The sequence below is a fragment of the Camellia sinensis genome, chromosome 14 (genome assembly GCF_055761805.1).
Source record: "Camellia sinensis isolate YWXY chromosome 14, ASM5576180v1, whole genome shotgun sequence".
Classification (NCBI taxonomy): domain Eukaryota; kingdom Viridiplantae; phylum Streptophyta; class Magnoliopsida; order Ericales; family Theaceae; genus Camellia; species Camellia sinensis.
Genome location: NC_138974.1, coordinates 66,403,293 through 66,428,179, shown reverse-complemented (window position 1 = coordinate 66,428,179; position 24,887 = coordinate 66,403,293). Strand labels below are relative to the sequence as shown.

At 40.2% G+C, this 24,887-nt stretch overlaps 3 protein-coding genes across 3 annotated transcripts; 1 reads left to right on the top strand and 2 right to left on the bottom strand.

The window, feature by feature from the left end:
• The first annotated feature begins 4,259 nt into the window (after positions 1 to 4,259).
• On the top strand, positions 4,260 to 6,625 carry LOC145807646 (uncharacterized). Its single transcript, XM_082906220.1, has 3 exons — positions 4,260 to 4,619; positions 4,720 to 4,803; positions 6,382 to 6,625. The coding sequence occupies exons 1-3, from the start codon at positions 4,302 to 4,304 to the stop codon at positions 6,394 to 6,396; spliced, it is 417 nt and encodes a 138-aa protein (XP_082762346.1). The 5' UTR covers positions 4,260 to 4,301; the 3' UTR covers positions 6,397 to 6,625.
• A 2,353-nt stretch (positions 6,626 to 8,978) lies between these two features.
• On the bottom strand, positions 8,979 to 12,421 carry LOC114274169 (ribulose bisphosphate carboxylase/oxygenase activase, chloroplastic). The gene is given in 8 exon segments (XM_082906221.1): positions 8,979 to 9,225; positions 9,227 to 9,251; positions 9,359 to 9,637; positions 10,203 to 10,675; positions 10,858 to 10,943; positions 11,023 to 11,128; positions 11,216 to 11,532; positions 11,963 to 12,421. Coding segments are annotated over 8 exon segments (1,494 nt in total). The 5' UTR covers positions 12,008 to 12,421; the 3' UTR covers positions 8,979 to 9,062.
• Positions 12,422 to 13,265: 844 nt separating this feature from the next.
• On the bottom strand, positions 13,266 to 18,165 carry LOC114274152 (D-xylose-proton symporter-like 3, chloroplastic). Its single transcript, XM_082906219.1, is given in 14 exon segments — positions 13,266 to 13,814; positions 13,927 to 14,064; positions 14,301 to 14,399; positions 14,511 to 14,591; positions 14,752 to 14,827; positions 14,829 to 14,944; positions 15,052 to 15,429; positions 15,522 to 15,623; positions 15,724 to 15,848; positions 16,038 to 16,104; positions 16,221 to 16,280; positions 16,681 to 16,759; positions 17,466 to 17,554; positions 17,663 to 18,165. Coding segments are annotated over 14 exon segments (1,761 nt in total). The 5' UTR covers positions 17,879 to 18,165; the 3' UTR covers positions 13,266 to 13,679.
• Positions 18,166 to 24,887: the final 6,722 nt, after the last annotated feature.

The following is a 24,887-nucleotide window of genomic DNA, read 5'->3' as shown; positions in this document are numbered from 1 at the left end:
TAAATTTCAACTCCATTGAACTAATAACTATCAAGTTAGCTATTTTAGTTTTCGTAGTTTTGGCTCAGTAAATGCAGTTAGTAGTTTCAGCTAGTCAAACATTAAAAATATATTATTTTTGGTATTTTTTAGTTACTTGTGTTGAGTTTACGAACTTAAGAACGAAATAAATTAAACTAATACTTTAATTGTTTAAATCGTCTCAAATTATATTGGTGTTTAAGAAGATTCAATTACAAATAACCATGAGACAAACTCAATTATAAAGTTTTAATAATAATATAAACTCAATTATAAAGTCATGAAGTTTTATCTTTAACTAATGGGGGTGTTTTTAACCACGGAAAGTCAGTGGAGGTCTGAAAAAACTTTACTAACGAAATAAAATTTTGACAATGGGGGTTTGATATCATACACATGTAATGGTTCGATTACAAATTTAAATTGCAAATGTTTAAATAAGTCATAAAAATATTTAAGAGAAAAAAAAAATACAAAAAAGAAAAAAACAGGATTTTAACCCTTATAATAAAATGAATCTTAAATTTTTAATTTAATTAATTTAAACCTTAAATAGGAATTTTAGACATTTCGTTAATTTGCCAAATAGGATGTCGAGTGAATATTTATGTGTAGGTATTATATTTAGAGTTACTTTGGTGAGATATTCTTGTGGATGTGTACAGATGATGGATAAGAGTTGGATTGATTTGCCAAATAGGATGTCGAGTGAATACATTAATGGGATTGATGAATTCCTTGTGTTTGCCTACACCAATAGGGTTGAAGGTTCGATGATCAGTTGTCCGTGTAGGAAGTGTGAGAATCGATACTATTTTGTACGAGATGGTGTACGAGAGCATCTGATTTTGAATGGTTTTTTTAAAAAATACAAACATTGGATTAATCATGGGGAATCTTACATATCTCTGCATAGTAATCGAGAGAATGAAACATTAGCTAATTTAGACATTGGAGATGATATAATTTACCACCAGCACAATTCACGATGACCAAGGATGAGAAAGATTTGTTCTTGAAAGTGTTGAAGGAAGTAAGAGTTCCCGACGGGTATTCATCCAATATATCACGTCGTGTGCGCTTACATGATAGAAGCATTGGGGGTCTTAAGAGCCACGATAGTCATATTCTGATGCAACAACTTATTCCATTGGCTATTCGCAGATCGTTACCGAAGAATGTAATTGAACCCTTGATTGAATTGAGCAATTTCTTTAGACAATTGTGTTCGAAAGTGAATCGTGCGACGGATTTGCAATATATTAAAGATCGTATCGCTGTAACACTTTGTCATCTAGAGAAAATATTTCCTCCGAGTTTTTTTGATATAATGGAGCACTTGCCTATACATCTAGCTGATGAAGCGTTATTGGGTGGAGCGATTTAGTTTCGATGGATGTATCCAATTGAGAGGTAACTTCTTACTTTGAAGCAATACGTGCGTAATAGAGCTCGTCCTGAAGGATCAATTGCTAAAGGATATCTTATGGAAGAATGCATGAATTTTTGTGCACAATATCTCAGTGATGTGGAAACCAAATCTAGTCGACCCGTGAGGAACTATAGTGGTGCTGATAATTTGGGTCATGCTACTGGTGAAAACACAAGCTTTTATCTTGATAATACTTCTTGGGTACAAGCTCATCGGTACATCTTATGCAATACAAGCGCGGTTCAACCATTCATAAAGTAGGTTAAGTCACTCACTCAATATTTTATTATGTTTTATTGAATTTTCAACTAAAATTTTTGTATGGCTAAAATTTCAATCTACACAGCAAACACCTTGAAGTACTTAAGCTCAAAATGCCTCGTGTCGACGATCATCAACTTCGGCGTGAACATTTTGAAACTTTTCACATTTGGTTCAAGGAACATGTATGTATTTAACTCTATAGATTCTAGTTACTTAAGTCGATCTACATTTTAAATTTTACATTTCGTGTTAAATAGGTCCAAATTTTGCGAAAGACTACTGATGTCATACTTTCTGAAGAGATTATTCTATTGGCAAATGGTCCTCATAACCTGGCAAGGAGGTTCAACGGGTATATACTGAATGGGTTTCGGTATCGAGTAAAGGCCATGGATGATCGTCGAGCCACACAAAATTGTAGTGTAGCTTTGAAGGCAGATACCATAAGTTATGCTAGTCGAAAAGACAAGAATCCTCGTCTGGGGTCTGTGTACTATTATGGACAATTGACAGATATTGTTGAGATTCGATATTCCAATGAGAAGAAACATGTGTTGTTTAAGTGTGATTGGATTGACAACATTCACGGAAAGAAAGAAGATGTCTTCAATTTCACGTTGGTGAACTTCAATCATTTGTTGTACCGAGATGATCGAATTACCAATGAACCTTTCATCTTGGCGTCCCAAGCAGAGCAAGTTTGGTATGTTGCAGACCCGTTACAACCAGACTGGCAAGTCGTGGTGAAGATGTCTCAAAGAGGTTTATTTGATATGAGTTCAACTGATCCACAAATCGAGCCATACATGAGCCAACAATTGGAAGAAAATATAATGCTTCGTGATGAAGAAGTTGGTTAGGTGAGGGAAGCCGCAGAAGGGGAAACAGTTGATGTTCAAATAGGCTGATATGTAATCAACATTAGTAATTCAATTAAGGCCAAGGTTGTAGTTAATCATCAATTTCTTAATTTACTTTGTCTTTGTAATTGTATTAGTTCAATTCATGTCATATTATAGTTGATGACAAACCATTGTCTATGTTTCTAATGTCAATTAATATTATATTGCTTGCAGATTATTATGGGAAGGAAGAGGAAGCCTGATCATCCCCGGCGCATGATGTCTGATGTGCTACATAACAGGACATCAGTAGCACCACCATTAGAGGAGGCATCACATCGGCCAGCATCGGAGGGGCCATTAGTGCCACCACCATCTGAGGGGCCATTACCACCGTATCGACCACCATCAGTGGCACCACAGCAGCTACCATGTACTCGGCCTCCACGCCTACCATCGGTGCGTCCACCATCAATGGCACCACAGCAGCTATCATCATCAGCTTATGAGCCATCCACAGGTATTTAAATTTGCTTTGATTTGCATGAAAATTATTTACACATACATTTATTTATGCTCATTATATATAACTTGTTTATTCTCATTGTATTTTGCAGACCCTTCGACTTCTTCACAGCCCACATCAGGTTTATTTGATATGATTTGTATTCACATTATTTAAATTTGCATTTGGTTGTTACCATTGCATATTGTTTATTATTATTGTATATCGCAGGTCATGTTAGTTCTTCATCAACCTCGACTAGGCGTGGTAGAGGATGTGCCAAGGGCATTAAAGAGTGGGGTACTGGTAAAAAGCTGCACATACAATTTGATGGAAATTACTGCCCAATAGGGGATAACGTGGCCAAGTTAACTACTCAACTTGGCATTATTGTCCGGAATGGTAACATTGTTCCTCTTACTTTTGTTGACTGGAACAGTGTGCCTGATGATATTGTTGATGCTATCTGGAAGGATGTAAAGGTAAAAGTATATTTTTGTCCACAAATTCGAATTCCAAATTTGTGTTATACTTAGCCTTAAACTTTGTGTTTTATAGGACAATTTGAATATATGTCCAGAGGAGTACAAGCCAATCTGCATGAAAAACTGCAACAGCATATGGAAGGATCACAAGAACAAGCTTAAGGCTAAGTATTTCAAGCCTAGAAGCTCTGATCCTTATCTGAAGGATGATGTTCCTATGAACGTTGTGCCAAGCCAGTGGGAACAACTTGTAGAGTATTGGCGTACTTCCGATGCTGAGGTATACAATTACGTTATATTTATGATATGTAATCATACAAATCATATTTACATACTTACATTTGTTGAACTTGTTATAGAAAATTGCAAGTACGAACGCTAAAAATCGGCGAGTTCACGGCATAGCTCATACCACAGGGCGTACTACTTTCTCTCAGATACGGCATGAGGTTTACATTTTATTGTTTTATTTTTCTATATAAATAAACATTGTATATTTGCAAATTATTTGGATTCTAATTTTCATATTTCTAAAAAAAAATTTAGATGACCAGTAAGGGGAAGTCTACTGATAAGATGAATGTTTGGCTTATGACACGTAGAGTAGATGACCCAGAGGTTATCCAGACCTTGGTAGTTTCCAAACACCTTTGATTGTATTTAAAGTTTATTTTTTGTGTGTCAACCATCTTAATTTCGCGTATACTTGTGTGTCTTATTCAATACAGGATGAGTTTAATAGTCAACTCTCTATGCTACCTGAGGATGGTCGGACTTTGGAGGCTAGGAATGCCATTTTCCATGAGTTGATAGGTCATGACAGACATGGATATTGTCGCACATACGGGAGAATCGTGCCTCGGAGAGTGGTGTATAAGGATGGTGCTGGGCCATCACAGTCAACACCCCATCCATCGACTATTGATCAGATCACGCAGCAGGTTCGTGCTGAGCTAAGGGATGAGTTGAGGGAGGAGCTGCGAGCAGAGTTCTCTACACATTTGCAGCAGATGAGAGCTGAGATGATGGCCCTTGTGTCACAGGGGGCGAGTGTGGATCCCAACAGACAGGTTCCATATAAACATCACAATTGTTTGATAGTTCAATTTTCACTCAAGATTATGTATGAAATTCGAATATGATTAACACATTATGCACTGACTAACATAGGTTCCTGATGCATCGAGTGGCCACCGGGCATTTAGGGAATCTGCAGAAGACGAGAATCCATATACACCACCACCAGAAGATCAGGTATAAAATTTATCTTTGCATTCTAAACTAAAATGCATCTTTGCGTTCTTTACTTGAATTCGAGGCGTTAACGCCCCAAAATCACCAAACAGCGTCGGTTTAGCACGAAACTTGGCACACACGACCGCCTAGGCACGAGAGACTTGTGGGAGAAGACGGGGCTCGAATCGGGTTCCCGGTTTGGGAGTTAGAGTCGGATTTCACTTTAGGCAAACTACTTCTTTAAGAAACTTGAATTCGAGGCGTTAACGCCCCAAAATCACCAAACGGCGTCGGTTTAGCACGAAACTTGGCACACACGACCGCCTAGGCACGAGAGACTTGTGGGAGAAGACGGGGCTCAAATCGGGTTCCCGGTTTGGGAGTTAGAGCCGGATTTCACTTTAGGCAAATTACTTCCTTAAGAAACTTGAATTTGAGGAGTTAACGCCCCAAAATCACCAAACGGCGTCGGTTTAGCACGAAACTTGGCACACACGACCGCCTAGGCACGAGAGACTTGTGGGAGAAGACGGGGCTCGAATCGGGTTCCCGGTTTGGGAGTTAGAGCCGGATTTCACTTTAGGCAAATTACTTCCTTAAGAAACTTGAATTTGAGGCGTTAACGCCCCAAAATCACCAAACGGCGTCGGTTTAGCACGAAACTTGGCACACACGACCGCCTAGGCACGAGAGACTTGTGGGAGAAGACGGGGCTCGAATCGGGTTCCCGGTTTGGGAGTTAGAGTCGGATTTCACTTTAGGCAAACTACTTCTTTAAGAAACTTCTTTTCGAGGCGTTAACGCCCCAAAATCACCAAACAGCGTCGGTTTAGCACGAAACTTGGCACACACGACCGCCTAGGTACGAGAGACTTGTGAGAGAAGACGGGGCTCGAATCGGGTTCCCGGTTTGGGAGTTAGAGTCGGATTTCACTTTAGGCAAACTACTTCTTTAAGAAACTTGAATTCGAGGCGTTAACGCCCCAAAATCACCAAACGGCATCGGTTTAGCACGAAACTTGGCACACACGACCGCCTAGGCACGAGAGACTTGTGGGAGAAGACGGGGCTCGAATCGGGTTCCCGGTTTGGGAGTTAGAGCCGGATTTCACTTTAGGCAAATTACTTCCTTAAGAAACTTGAATTTGAGGAGTTAACGCCCCAAAATCACCAAACGGCGTCGGTTTAGCACGAAACTTGGCACACACGACCGCCTAGGCACGAGAGACTTGTGGGAGAAGACGGGGCTCGAATCGGGTTCCCGGTTTGGGAGTTAGAGTCGCATTTCACTTTAGGCAAACTACTTCTTTAAGAAACTTCTTTTCGAGGCGTTAACGCCCCAAAATCACCAAACGGCGTCGGTTTAGCATGAAACTTGGCACACACGACCGCCTAGGCACGAGAGACTTGTGGGAGAAGACGGGGCTCGAATCGGGTTCCCGGTTTGGGAGTTAGAGCCGGATTTCGGTCCAGTCAAAATTATTTACTAAACCATCTTTCTAATTATATAGTAGTCAATTTTTTTTTATATTTTTCTATAATTAAAATATTAACACATTATATGGTTTTAAATTATTTTTATCTTGTTTTTTTCAGATATTTCCTGAGTAGCAGTTGGCTTTTTCTGGAATGCGGGCGTATCAAGATTATGACCAATTTTTGTTTTTGTAACCCACGAACGAATGAAGACGAAAACTTTTGATTTTGATTTTGATTTATGTTATTTAAATTTGGGAGCAACATTATGTATGTATTATGCGACGTTATGTAGTGGCATAATTTTTATTGTTTTGAATTTTTATTTATGTATTGCTATGAATGGAACAATATTATTAATTTTCATTATTTGTCAATTTTTGTTTATGTACGTATTTATATTATTCTGTAATTTTTCAATTTTTTATACTTATTTTTTATCTAATACAGGTTATTTTAATTTTTTTAATAATTTATCAGCAGGGTTTTTTTTTTTTTTTAATTTTTTGAGACGGGAGAAGAACCCGTCGCAAAAACCATTAATAGGCTTTTGCGACGGTACCAACACAGTCGCAAAAGCTGTCTTATTGAATGTAAAGGACACCTTTAGCGACGGTAAACCGTGCCGTCGCCAATACTTATAAGATGCCAGAGCCTTTAACGACGGTAATGTTCCCGTCTCAAAAACTCACTTTTAGCGACGAGAATTACGTGCCGTCGCGAAAAGTGATTTTTTCCCCATTATTTGCGACAGGAAAAATGCCGTCGCAAAAAACACACCTTACCGTCGCAAAAACTAATGGCGATGGTACTTACCGTCGCGAAAGGTCTTTTGCAACCCCATCTGTCGCGACCCCCCCTTACAGTCGCAAAAAGCCACATTACCGTCGCAAAAGGTATTATGACGGCTTCCGGGAGCATTTGCGACGGCCGTTTACCGTCGCAAAAAACAATTTTTTTTGTAGTGGCATTTTCAAAATGAATGTGATTTCAAAAGTAGATTAGTTTCCCAAATAGTTTGAAAAGTAAGTCAATTCTCTAAATTATTATTTTTTTAAGAATATTTAAAAAAAAAAAACTCCACAATCCTCCATCATGTTTTACACAAAACCAATGCAAGCTTAGGCTTCTTTGAAACCCGTTTATCATACTTGAATACTTAGGTGTCGTTTGATAACACTTACGTTTTCAGTTTTCTGTTTATATTTACAAAACTTTAAAAAACTCAAATAAAAACTTGTTTGGTAAAATTTTTGATTTATAAATCAGTGGTCTCAGTTTATAAATTTGGCTAAAAAATGAAAACACAAAAAATGTGTTTCCATTTTGAGTTTTCAGTTTTTTTTTTTTTTACCGCCCAACACTAGCCACCACCCGCCACCATTTTCCGCCACAACTACCCACCACCTACCACCCACTACCACCTCCAGCCACCACTCACCAGCCACCTGCCACCACCACCCACCACCCGCTACCACCAGCCACCACCCACCTGCCACCCACTCGCCATCACCACCGCCCACCTGCCATCCACCCATCATCACCGCCACCACAACCCGCCATCTACTTGCCACCACCATCCACCTCCTGCCACCCACCACCACCAGCTACCTGCCACTCACCTGCCGCCGCCACCACCACCACCACCCACTCGCTACCACCTGTCACCGTCACCCACCCACCCACCACCTACCAACACCCGCCATCCGCCACCCACCTGCCACTACTACCCATCACCCGCCACCACCTGCCACCACCACCTATCACCCGCCACCACCCACCACCCGCCACCATCACCCACCCACCCACCATCACCACACACCCGCCACCACCCACCACCACCCGCCATCCGCCACCCACCTGCCACCACCACCCACTCGCTACCACCCACCCACCCACCACCACCACCACCCGCTACCTACCCGCCATCCGCCACCCACCTGCCACCACCACTACCACCTACTCGCTACCACCTACCGTCCGCCACCGTTACCCACCCACCTACCACCACCACCCACTCGCCACCACCTACCACCACCAGCTACCCACCATCTACCGTCATCACTTTCCACCATCGTCTTCCGCCATCACTTGCCACCACTTGTCATTTCTCATTCTTTTTTATATTTTTAAATTTTTTTAAACATTTTGTCAATTACAAAACGCGTTTGTAGTTTATGTTTTTCTAAAAATAAACAAAAATCAGTTTATAAAATTTTTATAAATATAAACTGAAAACGTATTTATAAAAATTCATTTCAAAACTTGCTTGATCCCTAACCAAATTTGTATCTTTCTATTGGTTTGGCTCTCAAGCTCAATTAATTAGTTCAATTACTTATTGTAATTCCCAAACTTTGCAGAAGAATAAAAAATGTATAGCACAAATAATAGTGGATAAAACAAAGCAAGAAATTGATTGATTTGGACATTGGAACCTTAAGGCAGGTAGGAACCACACAATGCCTAACCATATCCGATTCTCTATCCATACATTTCTCAAAATATCTGATTCTTGTAAATTCTTTTGTGAAGAATATCACATAGTTTCCATGAATACCTTAAATCATATGACTAGTTTTGTCTAGCAATCCCTTTAAACTTACATAACAGTTTTCATTTTTAATTTTAGCAATCAAGTGTACAAACCCCTGTTTCCAAGGAAAACTGAAGATAAAAAAACATGTAAACAAGAGAGAGAGAGAGAGAGAGAGAGAGAGAGTTAAAAATACTTTATAAAATAACATAACACACCAATTAAGTGCAAATATAATATACATTTCAACAGAACTTACACAACATTAGTCATGAAAACAAAGGTAGCCATGCCTGCAATTCATATCATTTACAGAAATCAGATCACCTTCCCAAAAGAGCCAATACACGAAAAACAGAGCAGGCCTAGGTATAGGATCTAAGTTTATTGCACATGGGTCCTCACATCCTTCAGGGACAGGAACATGAACTTTGCTGAGCTGCCTGGCCTACATCGAAAAGACACAACTTTTAAAAACACCTCTAATCCTAATGTTTTAATTTGATCAGGAAAAAGGTTAATCTTCCAATTAATACCTCTAGAATCAAGGATTCTAACATTAGAAAGTCCCTCTGTCAATGGAATCCTGATTTGCATCACCAAGGGCTGCCTCACTCAAGTACTTGTCGGCCAATTGGACTCTCTTCACATTCTCTTGTTCCTGGACAAGCATGTAACCATACTCAAGAAGCTTTTCAAGTGTCATTTTTGGCTGCTCAAAAGTTGGGGGACCCTCTTTTGAGTTCACAAGCTTCTTCCCAATGGTGTCAACTCCGGCACCTGATATCCACTTCCTCACTTCATCATCGTAGACTCGGGCCCTAAGGGCACCAAAGAAGTCTGCAGAATGACAAACAAAATTTATTACAAATCCATATTTCAGGTTTATTTTCTTTCAATATTTAGATTACAAGGGGTTGGCCTCGTGGCAAGGCCTTGGGTCGAGGGGGTGTGCGCCCTCCAAGATTCAAGGATTGAAACCTCTTAGGTGCTAACAATTCTTTGGGGTCATTGGACTTTGGGAAAACCTTTGAATTAACCATGGGGCATTTGCAAAAAAACTCTTTGCTCGCCTGTGCACCCCTAGGGATTAGTTGGGTTTTGATCCGAACACCCCAGTGCCAATCCAAAAAAAAAAATTTACATTAAAATTTCTTGAGATTAAATTATTACAACAAACTCTCCATTGTCTTAGAAAGATCTCCATTTTCTATCATGCCATTAACAATAAATAATTCACAAAACCTCAAATTATTTTCCAAATATCAAGGCAACAACTACTTGCTTCTCTAAAATTGTGCTTTTGCATCTAGTTTCCTCTGAATTATAAAAAATTTAATCAATACCATTGACATTTAACTTTTCATTAAAAATTATTTTTGAGATGTGAGTTCAATATGATTACCAATAGATTGACCAGGGAAGGTGTCGACAATCTTGACAACATCCTCATCGGGCACATTGTCAGTCCTGAAGATGCCCATACAAACACCAATGCGATCCTCCCGATTTGGAGCCCAGTAGAATTTTTCCATACGACCATCACGAATGAGAGGAGCATACAATGTGGAGAAGTCATTACCTGTGACTATAATTGGAACACGGGCATTATCCTCCTTGTTATACATACCAGGAAGCTGGACACTTGTGGGATTATCAGCAATGTTCATAAGGGTGGCGTTCACCATCTGGTTGTTGACAGTGTATTGGGTAGTTCCACCCATCCTACCAGCTCCGGCATCCAGATCATTGATAAATAGGCAGCACATTTTCCCTTTCCTGATGATATCTGAAGCTTCCCGGTACCTTTGCCTGATCAACTTTGCGGGTTCTCCTGCATTCCCACTTTCCAGCTCTCCAGCACTCATCATGATGGGGCTGAAATTCCATTTCCATGAAATCAAAACACAACCAAGAAAACACATCTCGCTTTACAGATAAATAGGAATTGGAAATCATGTGTCCCCCATGTAAAGTGCTTGCATTTTTAAAAATAATGTGTCGCGTTTCTGTCTGTTCTTCTTAGAGTATAGTACAAAGTAGTTAAATTATGAACTCACTTGATACCCATCTTGGCGAAGACGAGCTCACACTGGAAAGATTTCCCCTGACCTTTGCCTCCCCAGATACCCAGAATGAGAGGGACCTTTGATAAATTCACAAGAATTTGTTCATTCTTTGTTCTTTCCAAGTTATAAGACAGTCAATTGATGTCAACATATTACCTTGATATTGGGAAGGGTCATGAAGTTCTTTGTAATGTGAACAACAAGCTTGTCCATGAAAGCGGGAGCAATATAGAACCCATCCATGTTGTTGTCCAGGTTGTATCTGAAACACAGTTTACCATCCCATAATGATTTTATAGAAATAGAAATGAATATGCATATAAACACAACCACAAACATTGGTTCTTACTGGCGAAGTCCGGTACTGATGTATTCGTAAGAACTCATGACAGGATCATGGGTTCCAGCGCCCATTGGAGCTTGGAAGAGAGAATCGACCATTCCCTTTCCTCTGGTGATGTCCTGTTGGTCATCAGAGACATCATAGGCAAGGCCTCTCCATTTGTCCTTGTCGGTCTGCTTCTTCTCATCGATTTCAGCTACAATTTTGAAGTTCTTAGACTCAGTCTTTGATTTGGTGAATTTAGAGTTCACCTTCTTCAAACTGCTACCCAGAAAGGCTGAGCTAGGGACAGAACCTCCAGAACTGGAGCTGTTCAAGCACAACTGCATCAAACACAGAGAAACCGCACGGTTAAAAGTTCAAACACATGGTCAGAGCTTCACAATTTCCATAACCCGGACAAAGAAGTAAAATAATAATAATAATAATAATGAATACCCATAAAAAGATTGTAGTTTCAGAAGAAATCTGTGTTTTCTGAAAAACGAAAACAGAAACGAAAAACACAACCAACACAGAAGAACTCATATGGGACCTTTTATAAATGGGTACAGAGATTCATTTCTTGTGAAAAGCTGTCCAACTGAAATTCTTCAGTTTAAGACACCTCTCAATTCAATCATGGATGCATGTAAGGTCCTCTAAAATGAATCATGAGAATAGTGGAATTTTAGATCAGTAATGGAACTAATTGCATCAAAGTCATACAAAGCCCAATATAGATTGGTGTAAATGTCAGGAAAAAGATAGTACCGGTGTTCTGTTAACAGCTCCGACAGTTGTGACAGTTGAAGCCATGGATGGCCTGCTCTGGACACTGGAGGCGGTGATTACAGAAGACTCAACAAGTTGTCTGAGAGAGAGTGATGAATGTGTACTTTAGTATTTAGGGCTGAGATATGAGTTATGTGGACAGATTTAAGGGGTTGTAACGGCCACACAATGGGGATTGGCTAAGTGAATGGTGGTGACAGGGTTCAAGACAACCATTGGTTGGTTGTGTACAAAATAGGATAAACTTTCCATATCATGAAGTTAGTTGACTGTTGAGGTCAGAATTAAAGCTTCTTTCTTCACCACTAGAATAATTTTTCATTTGCTAATTATCCAAGAAAGCAAACCATTATTATCATTTTTGTTTGACACCGTGAATAAGTCCTTCCTTGAAAAACCCAAAGAAAATAAAACAAAGAAAAATAGAAGAAAATGAAACAATGAAAAATAGAAGAAATAGGGCATATGAAAGAAAATGAGGTGGACAGAGCCCCTGGATTACCAGGGGGAGAAAATCCAAAAGCAGGAAGTATGTCTACATCTACTATTTTCTAGTAATTTTAAGCTTAGAATAATCAAATGGGGATGAGCTTACGAGTTAGAACACATTATAAGTTTTGGTTCCTTGCCTTATCACTTAATTCAAAATTCCACAAAAAACAAAAACAGATAAATTTTGCTGTATTTAGGTCCAAACCAAGCAAAGTTGGTAGCCTTAAAATTTGGACCAACATAAATAAACCCGAACTGTGAATTCTTTTCTGCTCAGTTTTTATTGTGTTCAGCACATTATTTCAAACAATAGATCCTATATTTAAAACCCAAATCAATCTCAAAACATAGCTACCAGTGTGTTATATAAATGCTTTAACACGTGAGCAATGCAATAGTTGCCATCCTCTCAATAACAGAAACCATTCTTTGCCTTCTCCCAATATAGTACCCCCACCCAGAAATTCAGAGTTAAGGTCGGCTGTGAATTTTACAAGCCGTGAAGCACCAGCCACATCCGATCAAGTTCATGCAAGTCCTCCCCGGTGGTGTACATATATCAAACCGAAACAGCCATATGAAACAAGAAAGATGTTTACATGTTTACTCAAGGTTCTGGTCCTGTAAAATGGAGTGCAGCAAGGAAATGTTTAGGTTGCTGTTCTGTGAGGTGTGGGAAATCCAAAACATATTCTCAACTCAACTCGAAAAGGCTTTTTTCCAATTACTTGGGGTCAAATACATGAATCATGTTTCACCATTCCATTAGATCAAGGAAATCCAAATTGTATGGTGCCGCAAATTTGGAATTCTGATAAAAGAAATGTCGGCATATCAATATTCTTAGCTGAAAGCTACAACAATTGAAATTTCATTTCTATTGTGATAAGAAGAAAAGAATAATGTTAGGAATCATGAAAAAAATATCATGAAATGCACCATGAAGATTTTTTATCCTTTGATTAGTATGTAGTGTTTTATTATATGTGTAATCCAAAGGTGGAGAATCTTTATGATCATCTTCATAATATTTTTTTTATGATCCCTAGCATTACTCAAAAGAAAATAGTTACATAATGATACATCGTCCTAGACTGAGCATAGATACCACCTCCCAAAGCCCATCTGAGAAACATATTGACAGATCTAACCAAAAGTTTTGGTAAATGGAAGCTCATTTGACAGCTCTGCTTTTTTCGAGCTTTCACTTCAAGATTTTGGATTCAATTTCTTCCAAGCTCAATCCTTTGGTTTCTGGGACAACGAGTACCGCAAACACAAGTGACACCAAAGCAATTGCCCCAAAAAGAAAGAAAAGGTTTTCTGCACCCAGCAACTCCTGCAGAAATAGGAAATGTAAATGTTGGTAATCACTCCACAATGTGATTTTCATTGTGAACCCATGAAAAATGCCTTTGAAGGGAATGGACTTAGTAGAAGACAATCAAAACCTTCAAAGGTGCGAAAGCAAAGGTAACGACAGCATTTGAACCAAAGTTTGTGAGAACTGCAAGACTAATCCCTTTTCCTCTCGTGCGGAGTGGAAATATCTCTGATACCATAAGCCAACTGATAGGTCCAAATGATATCTGAAATGTTATATGAAGAACAGAGAAATCATTACCCAACCTTGAAATTGGAAAGAAAATAATTTTTTGGAAGATTAGCTCCCTGTCTTTCTAATCTATTACTCTAATTTATTTCTTTTCGAAACTCAATGATTGAAGTTATGTCTTCTTCTCATACAGGATGCACAAAAAAATTTGAAGATAAACCAAATAAAGCATGATATGAAAGAACGAAGTGTCAATCAACAAGACAGTACCTGATAGCAGCCAACATAAAGGAGTAAAGCAGCAACTGCAACAAAAGGAAACCCTCCGAAAAATTTGTAATAACCTTAAAGGAGAAATAAAGAGACGGCCTACAACACAGAGAAAGAAGTAAGGCTTAAGCCTTCTCTATTAACAAGTTGAATGTAGACAAAAGAAAAATCAATTTAGAATTAATTTTGTATGAGTAACCATATGCATACAATTCCACTGACACCACCAATCAGCAAGGGTCTTCTCCCAATATCATCCACTTTTAGGACAGCTACACCTGTCATCAGCAACTGCAGGAGGATTAATTAGCAAAAGATATTACTCTTTTAAAGCACAGTGCCAGACAATGGATATAATCAACACCAGAAAGAGGACAGTGTGTGTGGCGAATCTCAAATCCTGCAATTGGGGAGTTCGAGAAGTAAACTTAGAAAAGATCACCACAAGTACCTTAAATAGTCCAATCACAACTGACACTTGAGTAGCATCAGAGGCCGCAGAGAACCCAGCACTCTTGAGATACAATATAACAAAAATACAACAAGGTTAGGCAAATTGATAACATGCACAAAAGACTTTGGATTGTCTCAAGTACCTGGAGGATTGGACCAGCATAATATAGAACACTTGGCTGCCCTGTTATCTGTCACAATCAATCAATCACATGTATAAGCCTATCAAATTGAAACCTCCACATTGTCTCCATGATATATGTTATTCAGGAAATAATTCATGATGGCAAAATAATACCTGTTGGAAAAGGACCAAACCTCCACCTATGAAGAATGCTTTCAAACTTGGCCCCTGAAATACTTCGAAGATACTTCCATCAGATTCTTCATCTGTATAAGCAGACTTTAGAGAGTCGAGGGAGTCCTCTACTTGCTTCTCAGACACTTTGTCACCTGAAGGCCGACCCCTCAACTTGCTCAAGGCAGAGATGGCCTTTTCTTTCAACTCCTGTATAGACCCTTTACCTTGCACTGCCTGGAGAAGTAACCAGCGTGGAGATGGCGGGAGACTCCACATACCTAATCCCATTATCAGAGCAATTGGGGCACTAACCCCATACATGTACCGCCATCCTCCAATTGCATTAATCTGAAAGCTACCCACAAAGTAACCCAACTACAAAAATGTCCACTTCCAACTCAGCCATCATCAAAAAAAAAGAAAAAGAAAATCAATGAAATTTAAGTAATAATTGTTTGGAAACACACCAAAATCCCCAGAACTATGAAAAGTTCTTTTAATGATATTAGAGTCCCACGAATCTGAGATGGGCAAGTCTCCGCAATATAAAGAGGGGCTCCATGCATGGCCTGTCAAACCAAATCTATTAAAAAATATTAAATTCCTCATTTTTAAAGCATCACCATACCAGCTACAAAGAATGGTATAGAAGAACCCAAAGAAGCTCACCAAACCAATACCAAGGCCATATAGAAGCCGTCCTAATAAGAAAATCCCGAGGCCCGGAGCATAGGCAGTGACGAAACCACCAAGCACATAAAGTAGAGCTGCTATGATAAGTTCTCGCCTCCTCCCTTCACAAAATCATCTATGAATATGCTTAAAAAATAATCATGGACTTGTTCTAAATATTTCTCAGAATACATACCTACGAAAACAATGTACCAAGGAAATCTGCTAAATCATCTATGAGTATGCTTTAAAAATAATCATGGGCTTGTTCTAAATATTTCTCAGAATACATAACTACGAAAAAGATGTACCAAGGAAATCTGCTATTGGGTAGACGAGGATTGAACCAAGAAGAGCTCCATAAAGGGAACCGCTAACCTATATTCAAGGCCATGTAAGAAAAGAAAGGACAGTGATTCATTGGCATGGTATATAGAGATAATGTGCACATTTGACTATGTATGCAGAAGTACAAAAGAAAGTGTGAAACGTACCGCAAGACCTAGCTGAACAGCTGACAGGTTGAACCAAGTTGTGCCACTGAGTTCAGGTGACTGCAAGATCATCAAAATCATGAATCGAGATTCAAGAATACATATTTTTTAAAGAAACTAGTAAGCATTAGAACATTTGGAAAGTGACCCATAAACAGTAAAATTGAAAAGTTCAGTCAACACTTCTCCTTAAAACCCAGGTAGTAAGAAGAGGGAAGCTGGGCCAACTCCAAACGATGTGGGACACATTCCAACACACTCTCCTGGACCACAATACAGTAACCGGATAAACGGCACACTAATTACAGGCCCAACCAAGCTTTGATACCAAATTAAAAACCCCAACCCACACTTCTCCTTAAAATCCATGTATTAAGGAGATGGAAACTGGAGTCTTATACTCAGTATAGATGGGGGCAACTCTAAGCAATGTGGGACACATTCCAACGAGTGACTGTACCTGCAATGATATGGTGGCACCAGAGGTGGCACCGATGTCGTACCCAAATAACAAGCCTCCTAAGGCGGGAAAAAGAAACCTGAAATTTGATAAAACAATTTATTGCAGGAAACAACCTTATTCACGCTCTATACAAGTACAATTAGTAATTAATGTGGAAACAGTAAGTGTTATACAAAACTTACAACAAATTTTTGAAAAATGATGTTTCAGATATTGAATATATTCCTTTTACATGATGGGAAAATGTGTTAAATGCTATTCTGGTGCCACATTCATTTGTATAGAAAAAGTTCGTAAAATTTGTTAGCAAGTGTAGCATTCTGTATATGAAACATTCAAAAATTCATCACTACATTTGTGGACACAACGGGCCCTATTCTGTAATAAGATTCTGTTACAAATGGAGAATAAAGTTTAAACCACCAGATAAGCATCTTTTAGGTAAGCATATGTACATCAGAAAAGCTTACCTACTTTTGTAAGCACAAATGAAAGCAGATTTTGCTTCTGCAAGCAAGAAATCTACTTCCAAAATGTTGACTAAACAGAAGATTGTATTTTAATCTCCTAATATGATAAGAAAAACCAGAATGCTTAGCAAAATTTGCCACCAACTCATCATGGTTTAACACATTATTAACCATAAAACTAAAATGAATACTAATTCGAGTCCCCTTTAAGTTAAAGAATTATAATAATATTTTTAAATAAAAAGTACCCATTTAACCCCCACACACAAAAATCAAAAATCAAAAACAATTTCTGAAATTAAAGAAACCTACGGCAGAATAACAGAAGACCAGGTAAAGACTTCTTGATAGGTTGCGTCAGAACCAAGCGACTTTGCTTCTCCCTCCGCAGAGGCTCGAACCTACCCAAAAATGTCAATTGATTCAATACTATTCCTAATTCTTAGAAACCCACATAAAGAAACAGAATTCAAATAGAAATAAATCAGTTTCTGTATGTATATGTTCACCTTCGATTTGATGGTACTACCAGCGAGCAAGTTCCTCTTCTTCGATGCGCGAAGTCCGAATTGTGCATTTGGGGATGAGTGAAACAAGGTTTTAGAAACTGGGTGTGGCTTGTTGATGAAGGGTATAGAGAAGAGGGTTTTTGATTTCTCAGGTTGATGATGAAGTAGCGATGAATGTGACTTGAGCAGAGGTCGAGCAAACGCGCTGCAAGCCATTTTTTGATGATCAGAGAGAGAGAGAGAGAGAGAGTGACGGTTGACAGTTGATGGTTTCTCTGCTTTATATCACACACCAGACACAGCCTTATCTGTGGATTATAGATCGTAGTTTCTGGTCTACTAAGCTTACTCAAATTTTTATTAAATTTAAGTAAGAATTTGATAGGTTTCGTTTTAATCATTTAATTAAATATAGCTAATCGTCTAGTTTAGCGTAAATTTTTAACAAAATCTTCCCAAGCCGGTCATCTAAGGGTTGGTAGTTCGATTGTTCACCAACAATCACTTATAAATTTTGATGACATGTTAAATTAATTTAATAAAAAAATCTAGTTTCGCATTCCTTTGACATGTGTTTAATACCATAATTATAATAGAAAAATGGGCGTTTGATGAAACATGGCTCTAACTAGTGTTTAGAAAAAAAATAAAAATAAATAGAAGAAATTATTTAATAATTTTAGAACACTACGTGGTCATACTTTAAGTTAATCACCAATTACTTATGTTATTCTCTTATTCCCAACATAAATCGTAAGTCTCTATCCCTCTCTACCAATCAAAACCTTACGGAACGCCACGTGTCCATATTTCGAAAATACTGAATAATCACTCAAAAAATAGACATATAATTTAAAATAAAATTTTATTTATTTTAATTTGTTTTCCTATATCGTTTTCAACATTATTGCTATTAGTTAGCAATGAATTCAAAGCAACAATTACTGTTTTGACCAATTAATTGCCTTCCAATTCCTTCATTTTTAATAACAATAATACCTTACTATTTGTTAGGGCAATCCCACATCGCCTGGGAGAGACACTTGCAACCAACTTATAAGCGTACTGACCCCCTTCACCTGGTAAGACGCGTTTTAAAGCCGTGAAGCCGACGGGAGTTTTCTTTCCCACCTCGCCAGAGCGAACAATATCTTACCGGGGCGCGAGAAGCCAATCATGTGAGTTTGGTGGCCCATGCAGGTCGTTCGGCAAACTCTCCCGCTGTTCGCGGCCCAGTCCGCTGGGGGGTTATGTTGGGGCAATCCTACATCGCCTGGGAAGGACACTTTCAACCAACTTATAAGCGTACTGGCTCCCTCCACCTATTAAGATGCGTTTTAAAGCAGTAAGGCCGACGGGGGTTTTCTTCCTCACCTCGCCAGAGCAGACAATATCTTACCGGGGCGCGAGAAGCCAGTAAAGTGCCATGTCCTATTTTTGTATTGATCAACTGTTGTATGTTCTTTTTAACAATCTACACACTTGGTTGTTTTTGTCCTTTTCATATATAGTGTAAATTTGTGATCAATAGGCTACGCCTTAAATGACAATGATTTTATATCTCTGTTATCTGCGTTGTATTTCAACAACAACTTGTTAAATTGAGTTACTTGAAGCCTCAGCCAAACTGAGTACGAAGCCAGACTGAGTTAATTAAGCCTCAGCCAGACTGAGCACGAAGATCTCAGCCAGACTGAGTTAATTAAGCCTCAACCAGACTAAGCATGAAGAGCTCCGCTAGACTGAGTTAATTAAAGCCTCAGCCAGATTGAGCACGAAGATCTCAGCCAGACTGAGTTAATTAAGCCTCAACCAGACTAAGCATGAAGAGCTCCGCTAGACTGAGTTAATTAAAGCCTCAGCCAAACTGAGCAAGAAGAGCTCAGCCAGACTGAGTTAGTTTAAGCCTCTGTCAGACTGAGCATGAAGAGCTCGGCCGGACTGAGTCAATTAAAGCTTCAATATGGTAGAGCCTTCCCAGTCTTAGTCAGACCTAGAATGGAAAATTCAGCCGGGCCATTTTCGTAATTTAATGTTACAGCGTGGTTGCCATACTTAGTTAAAATCCAGGTTTTACATTTTTCATTTTACATTCTTAATTTAGTTAAAATCCAGGTCCATTGTCGTCCAAGCCAATCTTTCATTTTTAACATTTTTAACATTTTCATGTATGCCCATTTTTAACGTATTTTGCATCATGGTTTTCTCACAAGTTAGGCTGGCTGCCCATTTCTAAACTTTTTACATCACAATCTACAAGAAAGCTTCACAGTCCACGCACAAGTCTTACTTTCACACCTATTTTTCATTGAATTCGGCTTAGCCTTTCCCATTCTTCCAAATTTACCAATCAAAAGAAATAAGGACAACAATAATACAAAAGAAAACTCATTATTTTATTTACAAACTTACGGTTACATACAATTTGCTGCAGCAATTAAACAAAAAAAAAAAAAACACAACACAAAACGACAAAAGTAAAGTTTTTACACTCAGTTGCACAGTTCACTCCTCCTCACTGGAGGCAAGGTCCTCCTCTTCAATACCTTCGTCTAGGGGGGTCTGGGCGACGTCGTCTTCACCTACCTTCACCAAGCTGAAATCCATGTCTGGGAACAGCCCCTGCGCCTTATGCTTGAAGGTCATCCAGCCGCTGTCCCAGAACTCGCTCATTTCATGCTTATAGAAGTCCAACTGCTAAAAGCTCTAGATAACTTCCTTTTCGCTTCTACCTCCAGCGACCGCTCCCGACGGCCCAGCCCCCCCGCTTCCCTCCTTAGCCAGGCTGCTGGCAATAGCGGCATCTATGGCCATCTGGAAGTCAGCAAACCCCTTGAATTGCTCTACGGCTACCATGCACAGGTCGGGGTATGCCGCCCTTTCAGATGCCAATTTTGCCCTCTCTTCCGCCAGGGCCTTCTCCAATGCCACAATCCGACCATCAGCCTCTTCCTTGTCCTTGACCAGATCTTCGTTGCTGGACATGGCCTTGTTAGGACCCAAACCCGCCCTTATGGGTTTAGCACCGTAACCGGCCAATAATCCGAGATTACCGAAGGCTTGCTTAACAGTAAAACAGTAATACAGAGTACAGGGGCTGGCGAAAGCCAAAATAGTAATAAAAGATGTCCAATGAGCTATGACAGTTTGTATGCAAGACTTTTTAAACATATACACATTCAAACCATAACAGTATATACATACATCATAAACAGGTATTCAGGTTAGGGACCAAATCCCTACCATAACAGTACAGTAACAATCTATGTAGTCTATACAAAATAGAGACAAAAAAAAAGGGGAATCTAAAACACCCCGAAGCAGCCTTAGCTTGGCAGCACTTGGAACCTCGCAGTGAGGCACGTTGGTTGGCTTGACAAAAAAGGAGTTTAAACCCCACGCCCCTAGCTCCAATCCAGTGCCTGGACACCTACATATATATATAAACAGTGAGCTGAAGCCCAGTGAATAATATATACGTAAAGAGGTTAAGAATGAATATCCTTTCAGTATTGAAAACAGTTATTTATCAGTATATCAGTCATTCAGTTTGTGGCTCATAATTCATGCCATAACAGTCATTCAGAAACTATAATAGTCATATGTGGTACATCCAATAGCAAAACAGCACAGTAGGTCTTAACAGACCAAACAGTCAGTTGATGGCCATCATATCAGTAAACAGTAGTGGTTCCAAACATGGGAACCAACAGAGATCTCTGTGACAGTAGCAGTACAGTATAGTAACAGTAAATTGCTATGGATGCTACGAATACAGTTCACAAATAAGACAAACATTCATTCAGTAAGAAATATCATTTCAGAAAGCAGTACAGTTGCTTATTTAGAAAATATTCATGATTGAACATATCTTTACAACATTGTTACTCACAGAGCACTGGACTATAAGCAGCTAGAGCGTCCTCGGATGCCAACCCTACAGTTACAGAATGAACACACACTAAGGTACACAGTTGGGAAATAATAACTTAATTCCTAATTTGTCTCAGTGTGGTTCTACATCAATGTCCTCATTAAGATGCCTTAAACTAGGCCTAAGAATACCTAAGATGGAATGAGGATGCAAAGATGCACTTAAAAATACTTTTCAAAATTTACTGAAGCAGGGGTCCACGCTCGAGCGTGGCTTTCTACTCTCGAGCGAACATGCAGAACAAAGGAGCTCCGCTCAAGCGTGGTTTCCCCCGCTCGAGCGGACTGTAAAATCATGCAAAAGTACTGGATGCATGCAATTCACGCTCGACGGACGCTCGATCCCCGCTCAAGCGTGAGACACAAGTCCTCGCTCGAGCGTGCATTCCCTCGCTCAAGCGGACTGTAAACATGGGCAAAGTACTGGATACACGCATTTCCCGCTCAAGCGTCCCTTTCCCCGCTCGAGCAGACTGCATGAACTCAGTGTGTACGCTCAAGCATGGAGTTCCCCGCTCGAGCGTGAGTCCAAAATCTGGAATTTCCAGATTTGAACCTCAAGCTCAAAACTCAACTTTAAAGCATCAAAATTGATCCTTTCGGGCTAATTTTCTAGAAAACATTTGTAAACTCATAATATGACATGTTTCAAAGATCAATTTGAGAAATCAAAGCCCAAAGGTAGTTCAATTGAACACAAATTCAAAGAAGTTTTCATGAATCATGAAGAACAATGCAAATTCAACACATGCATAGGTTCCTAGGAACACCAATGCTACAAAACAAAATCAAATGCAATGTTTAACTTCAAAACATGGTGAGTTCATGGATCAAGACCAAAAATAAACATGCATGAAGAAATCCTCATGAAACAACTTCAAAACTCAACAATATGAACATGCATGCATGATACAAGCTTCAATTCAACAATTTAAGCCATAACTTGGCTCTAAACTCCAACAATCCTCTAAGCCATGCAAGAACCAACCCAAAATATGAACAAGAAGGTAAATTCTCTACCTTAAGTCTCCAATTTCAAGTGTGAGAGTCTAATTTTGCAATCTCCTCTTCAAGTCTTCTAAATTCAAGTAAGGTTTTCTAGTTGAACTCAATTTTCTTCCAAGTCTCTCTCTCTCTCTCTCTCTCTCTCTCTCTCTCTCTCTCTCTCTCTCGTTTGGCCTCTAAAGATGGAATGGATGATATAACAAACATGAATGAAGTAGTAAGGGATGGTCTAGAGTCAAACCACTAAGTGGCAAACTTGAATATAAGTCCAACTTTGTAATTTAGCTTATTTAATCCAATTTAATCATACCAAATCAATTTTTAATTAAATTACAATTTGCAGTTTAAAACATAAAACATGAATAGATCATTTAACGGTCAACATATAGAAATGCATTTAAACTAATACACTAAATCAATCAGTTCAGAATTTTAATCAATCAGTCAGTTAACATGCTTAATCATAGATTAGAACTAATCAGTGGTGAGGGTTATCACAGGCCTCCTCTCACCTTTCGTTGGCAGTTGCGCAGGCTTTCTAGACCTCCTCTAGTTTCCTCTTCTTGCCCGCCAACTCGAACTCTAGCGATAGCCTTACGACGCTCCGCTTCCAGCTCTGACTTGGTTGTGAGGAGCTCGGCACTAGCTCAGTCTGCTGAGTAGCTCTGCACCAACGCCAACACCTCCATCATCTTCGTCCTTTATACATACTCCAATCCCTTGGCGCATGCACTCCAAGCGGTCTTCCTTCACCACTGCTGTCTTAGCCCTTAGGTTCTGCAGCTGCAATTTTGCCTCTTCCAGTTGGGCCCTCAGCAACTCTACCTCCATCTTCGAGCGCGCTGCTTTGTTCATCAAGGTAGTCGCCAAGGTTGCTGCCTCTATCTGGGCTGAATAAAACCCCCTCAGGAGGTCAGCCTCTATCAATCGCGCCGCTGACCGTACGGATGCATCCTCCACCACTCCAACAAGGCGGTCGGCTGCGACCCTGGCTTCCTCTCCTTCTGTCGAGCGACCTGCTAACGCACGCGCGTGATACAACGCAGTCGCCAATACGGCACTCGTCTTTAGTTTGCTGATCCCAGTCTTCCTTTCACTGGGACTGAGGGTTACTTCTGGTGCAGGTACCACCGTCGTCGCCATAAGGGCACTCAGGCCCAAATGTTCTTTCAGTACTTGAGGGCTCAGACTGCTGCCTTCCTTCTCCACTTGGGCGGTCTCCCCCTCTGGAGCTGCCTCCCCCCTTACCCATTGCATCTTCTCCACCACAGGGGCATCCTCGTTCCCAACCTTCATCTTTTTCAAGATAGGAGCGTGCTTACTCCCCTCAGTCGCTACCCTCTTCTTCTTTGTTTCTTCAACACTGTTTTTACCTCCTGTTTGCCCCTCTCCTTCAGTGGGTCCACTCGGGGAAGCAGTGGGGCAAAGCCCGTTAGGTCTTTGTCTCCCAACGGTTTGGGAGGCGGTCAAACCCACTCTCTCATCACCAATTTCGACGCAGGCCCTAACTGTGCCTCTTTGTACTTGTCCGCCTTGGCGAACACCCGCATTCTTCTGCCTCCTCCGCCTTCCTCCGCGCCTCCAGCTCCTCCCTCGCTGGATCCTCTTCCATCGACTGCAGTCCTAGTTTCAAGGCAAACAGAGCTGAAGATAGAATTAGGTCATCCCACTTCAACCCATCATTCTCCCTTCATTCCTTCACTCCTTTCACTCTGTTCTCAGCCTCCATATCCAACCGCGGCTCCACCGACTTTGTGGGGACTTTCCACATTGTGCGAACTCCCCCCCATCGTTCGTTGATACGTAAAACCATTTCAGCCTCCACCCCTTCACCGAAGATGACAACCCTGCCACTAAACCCCGACCCGCCACCGCCTGCAAAGTCACCCACGTTTCTTACTGACCGGAGGCTTTGTAGCAAGAGAAGAATTCTTCTACCGTCATAGCTGCCCCCCAGGTCGCTCGCGGCCACGAAACCGCGTACGCCATCAGTATTTTCAAGGTGTTCGGCATCAACTGCCCTGGCGCCACCTCGAGTTTGTTCAGCACGTCCACTACTATTTGAGGGAGTGGTAGCCTTAAACCCCCCCGCAGTGCCACCTCATACAAGCTGAATTCTCTCGGCTGTACATCCGACGCCCTCTCCTTCGATGTGGGTAGCCTCAACTCTATTTCCACAGGAATTCGGTACTTGCTCTGTACCTCCTCCAACTCCCCTACTATAAATGTCGATCTGTCTGCCTTGTTGTGCCAGTGGTCCGACTCCACCTGGCTAATCGGCCTAACG

What these genes read in the sequence shown, in the direction of transcription:
- LOC145807646 (XM_082906220.1), top strand. Translation starts at nt 4,302, where the DNA reads ATGCTACCTGAGGATGGTCGGACTTTGGAGGCTAGGAATGCCATTTTC. An exon ending in GTGTGGATCCCAACAGACAG is followed by an intron (nt 4,620 to 4,719) that starts GTTCCATATAAA and finishes TGACTAACATAG; the next exon opens with GTTCCTGATGCATCGAGTGG.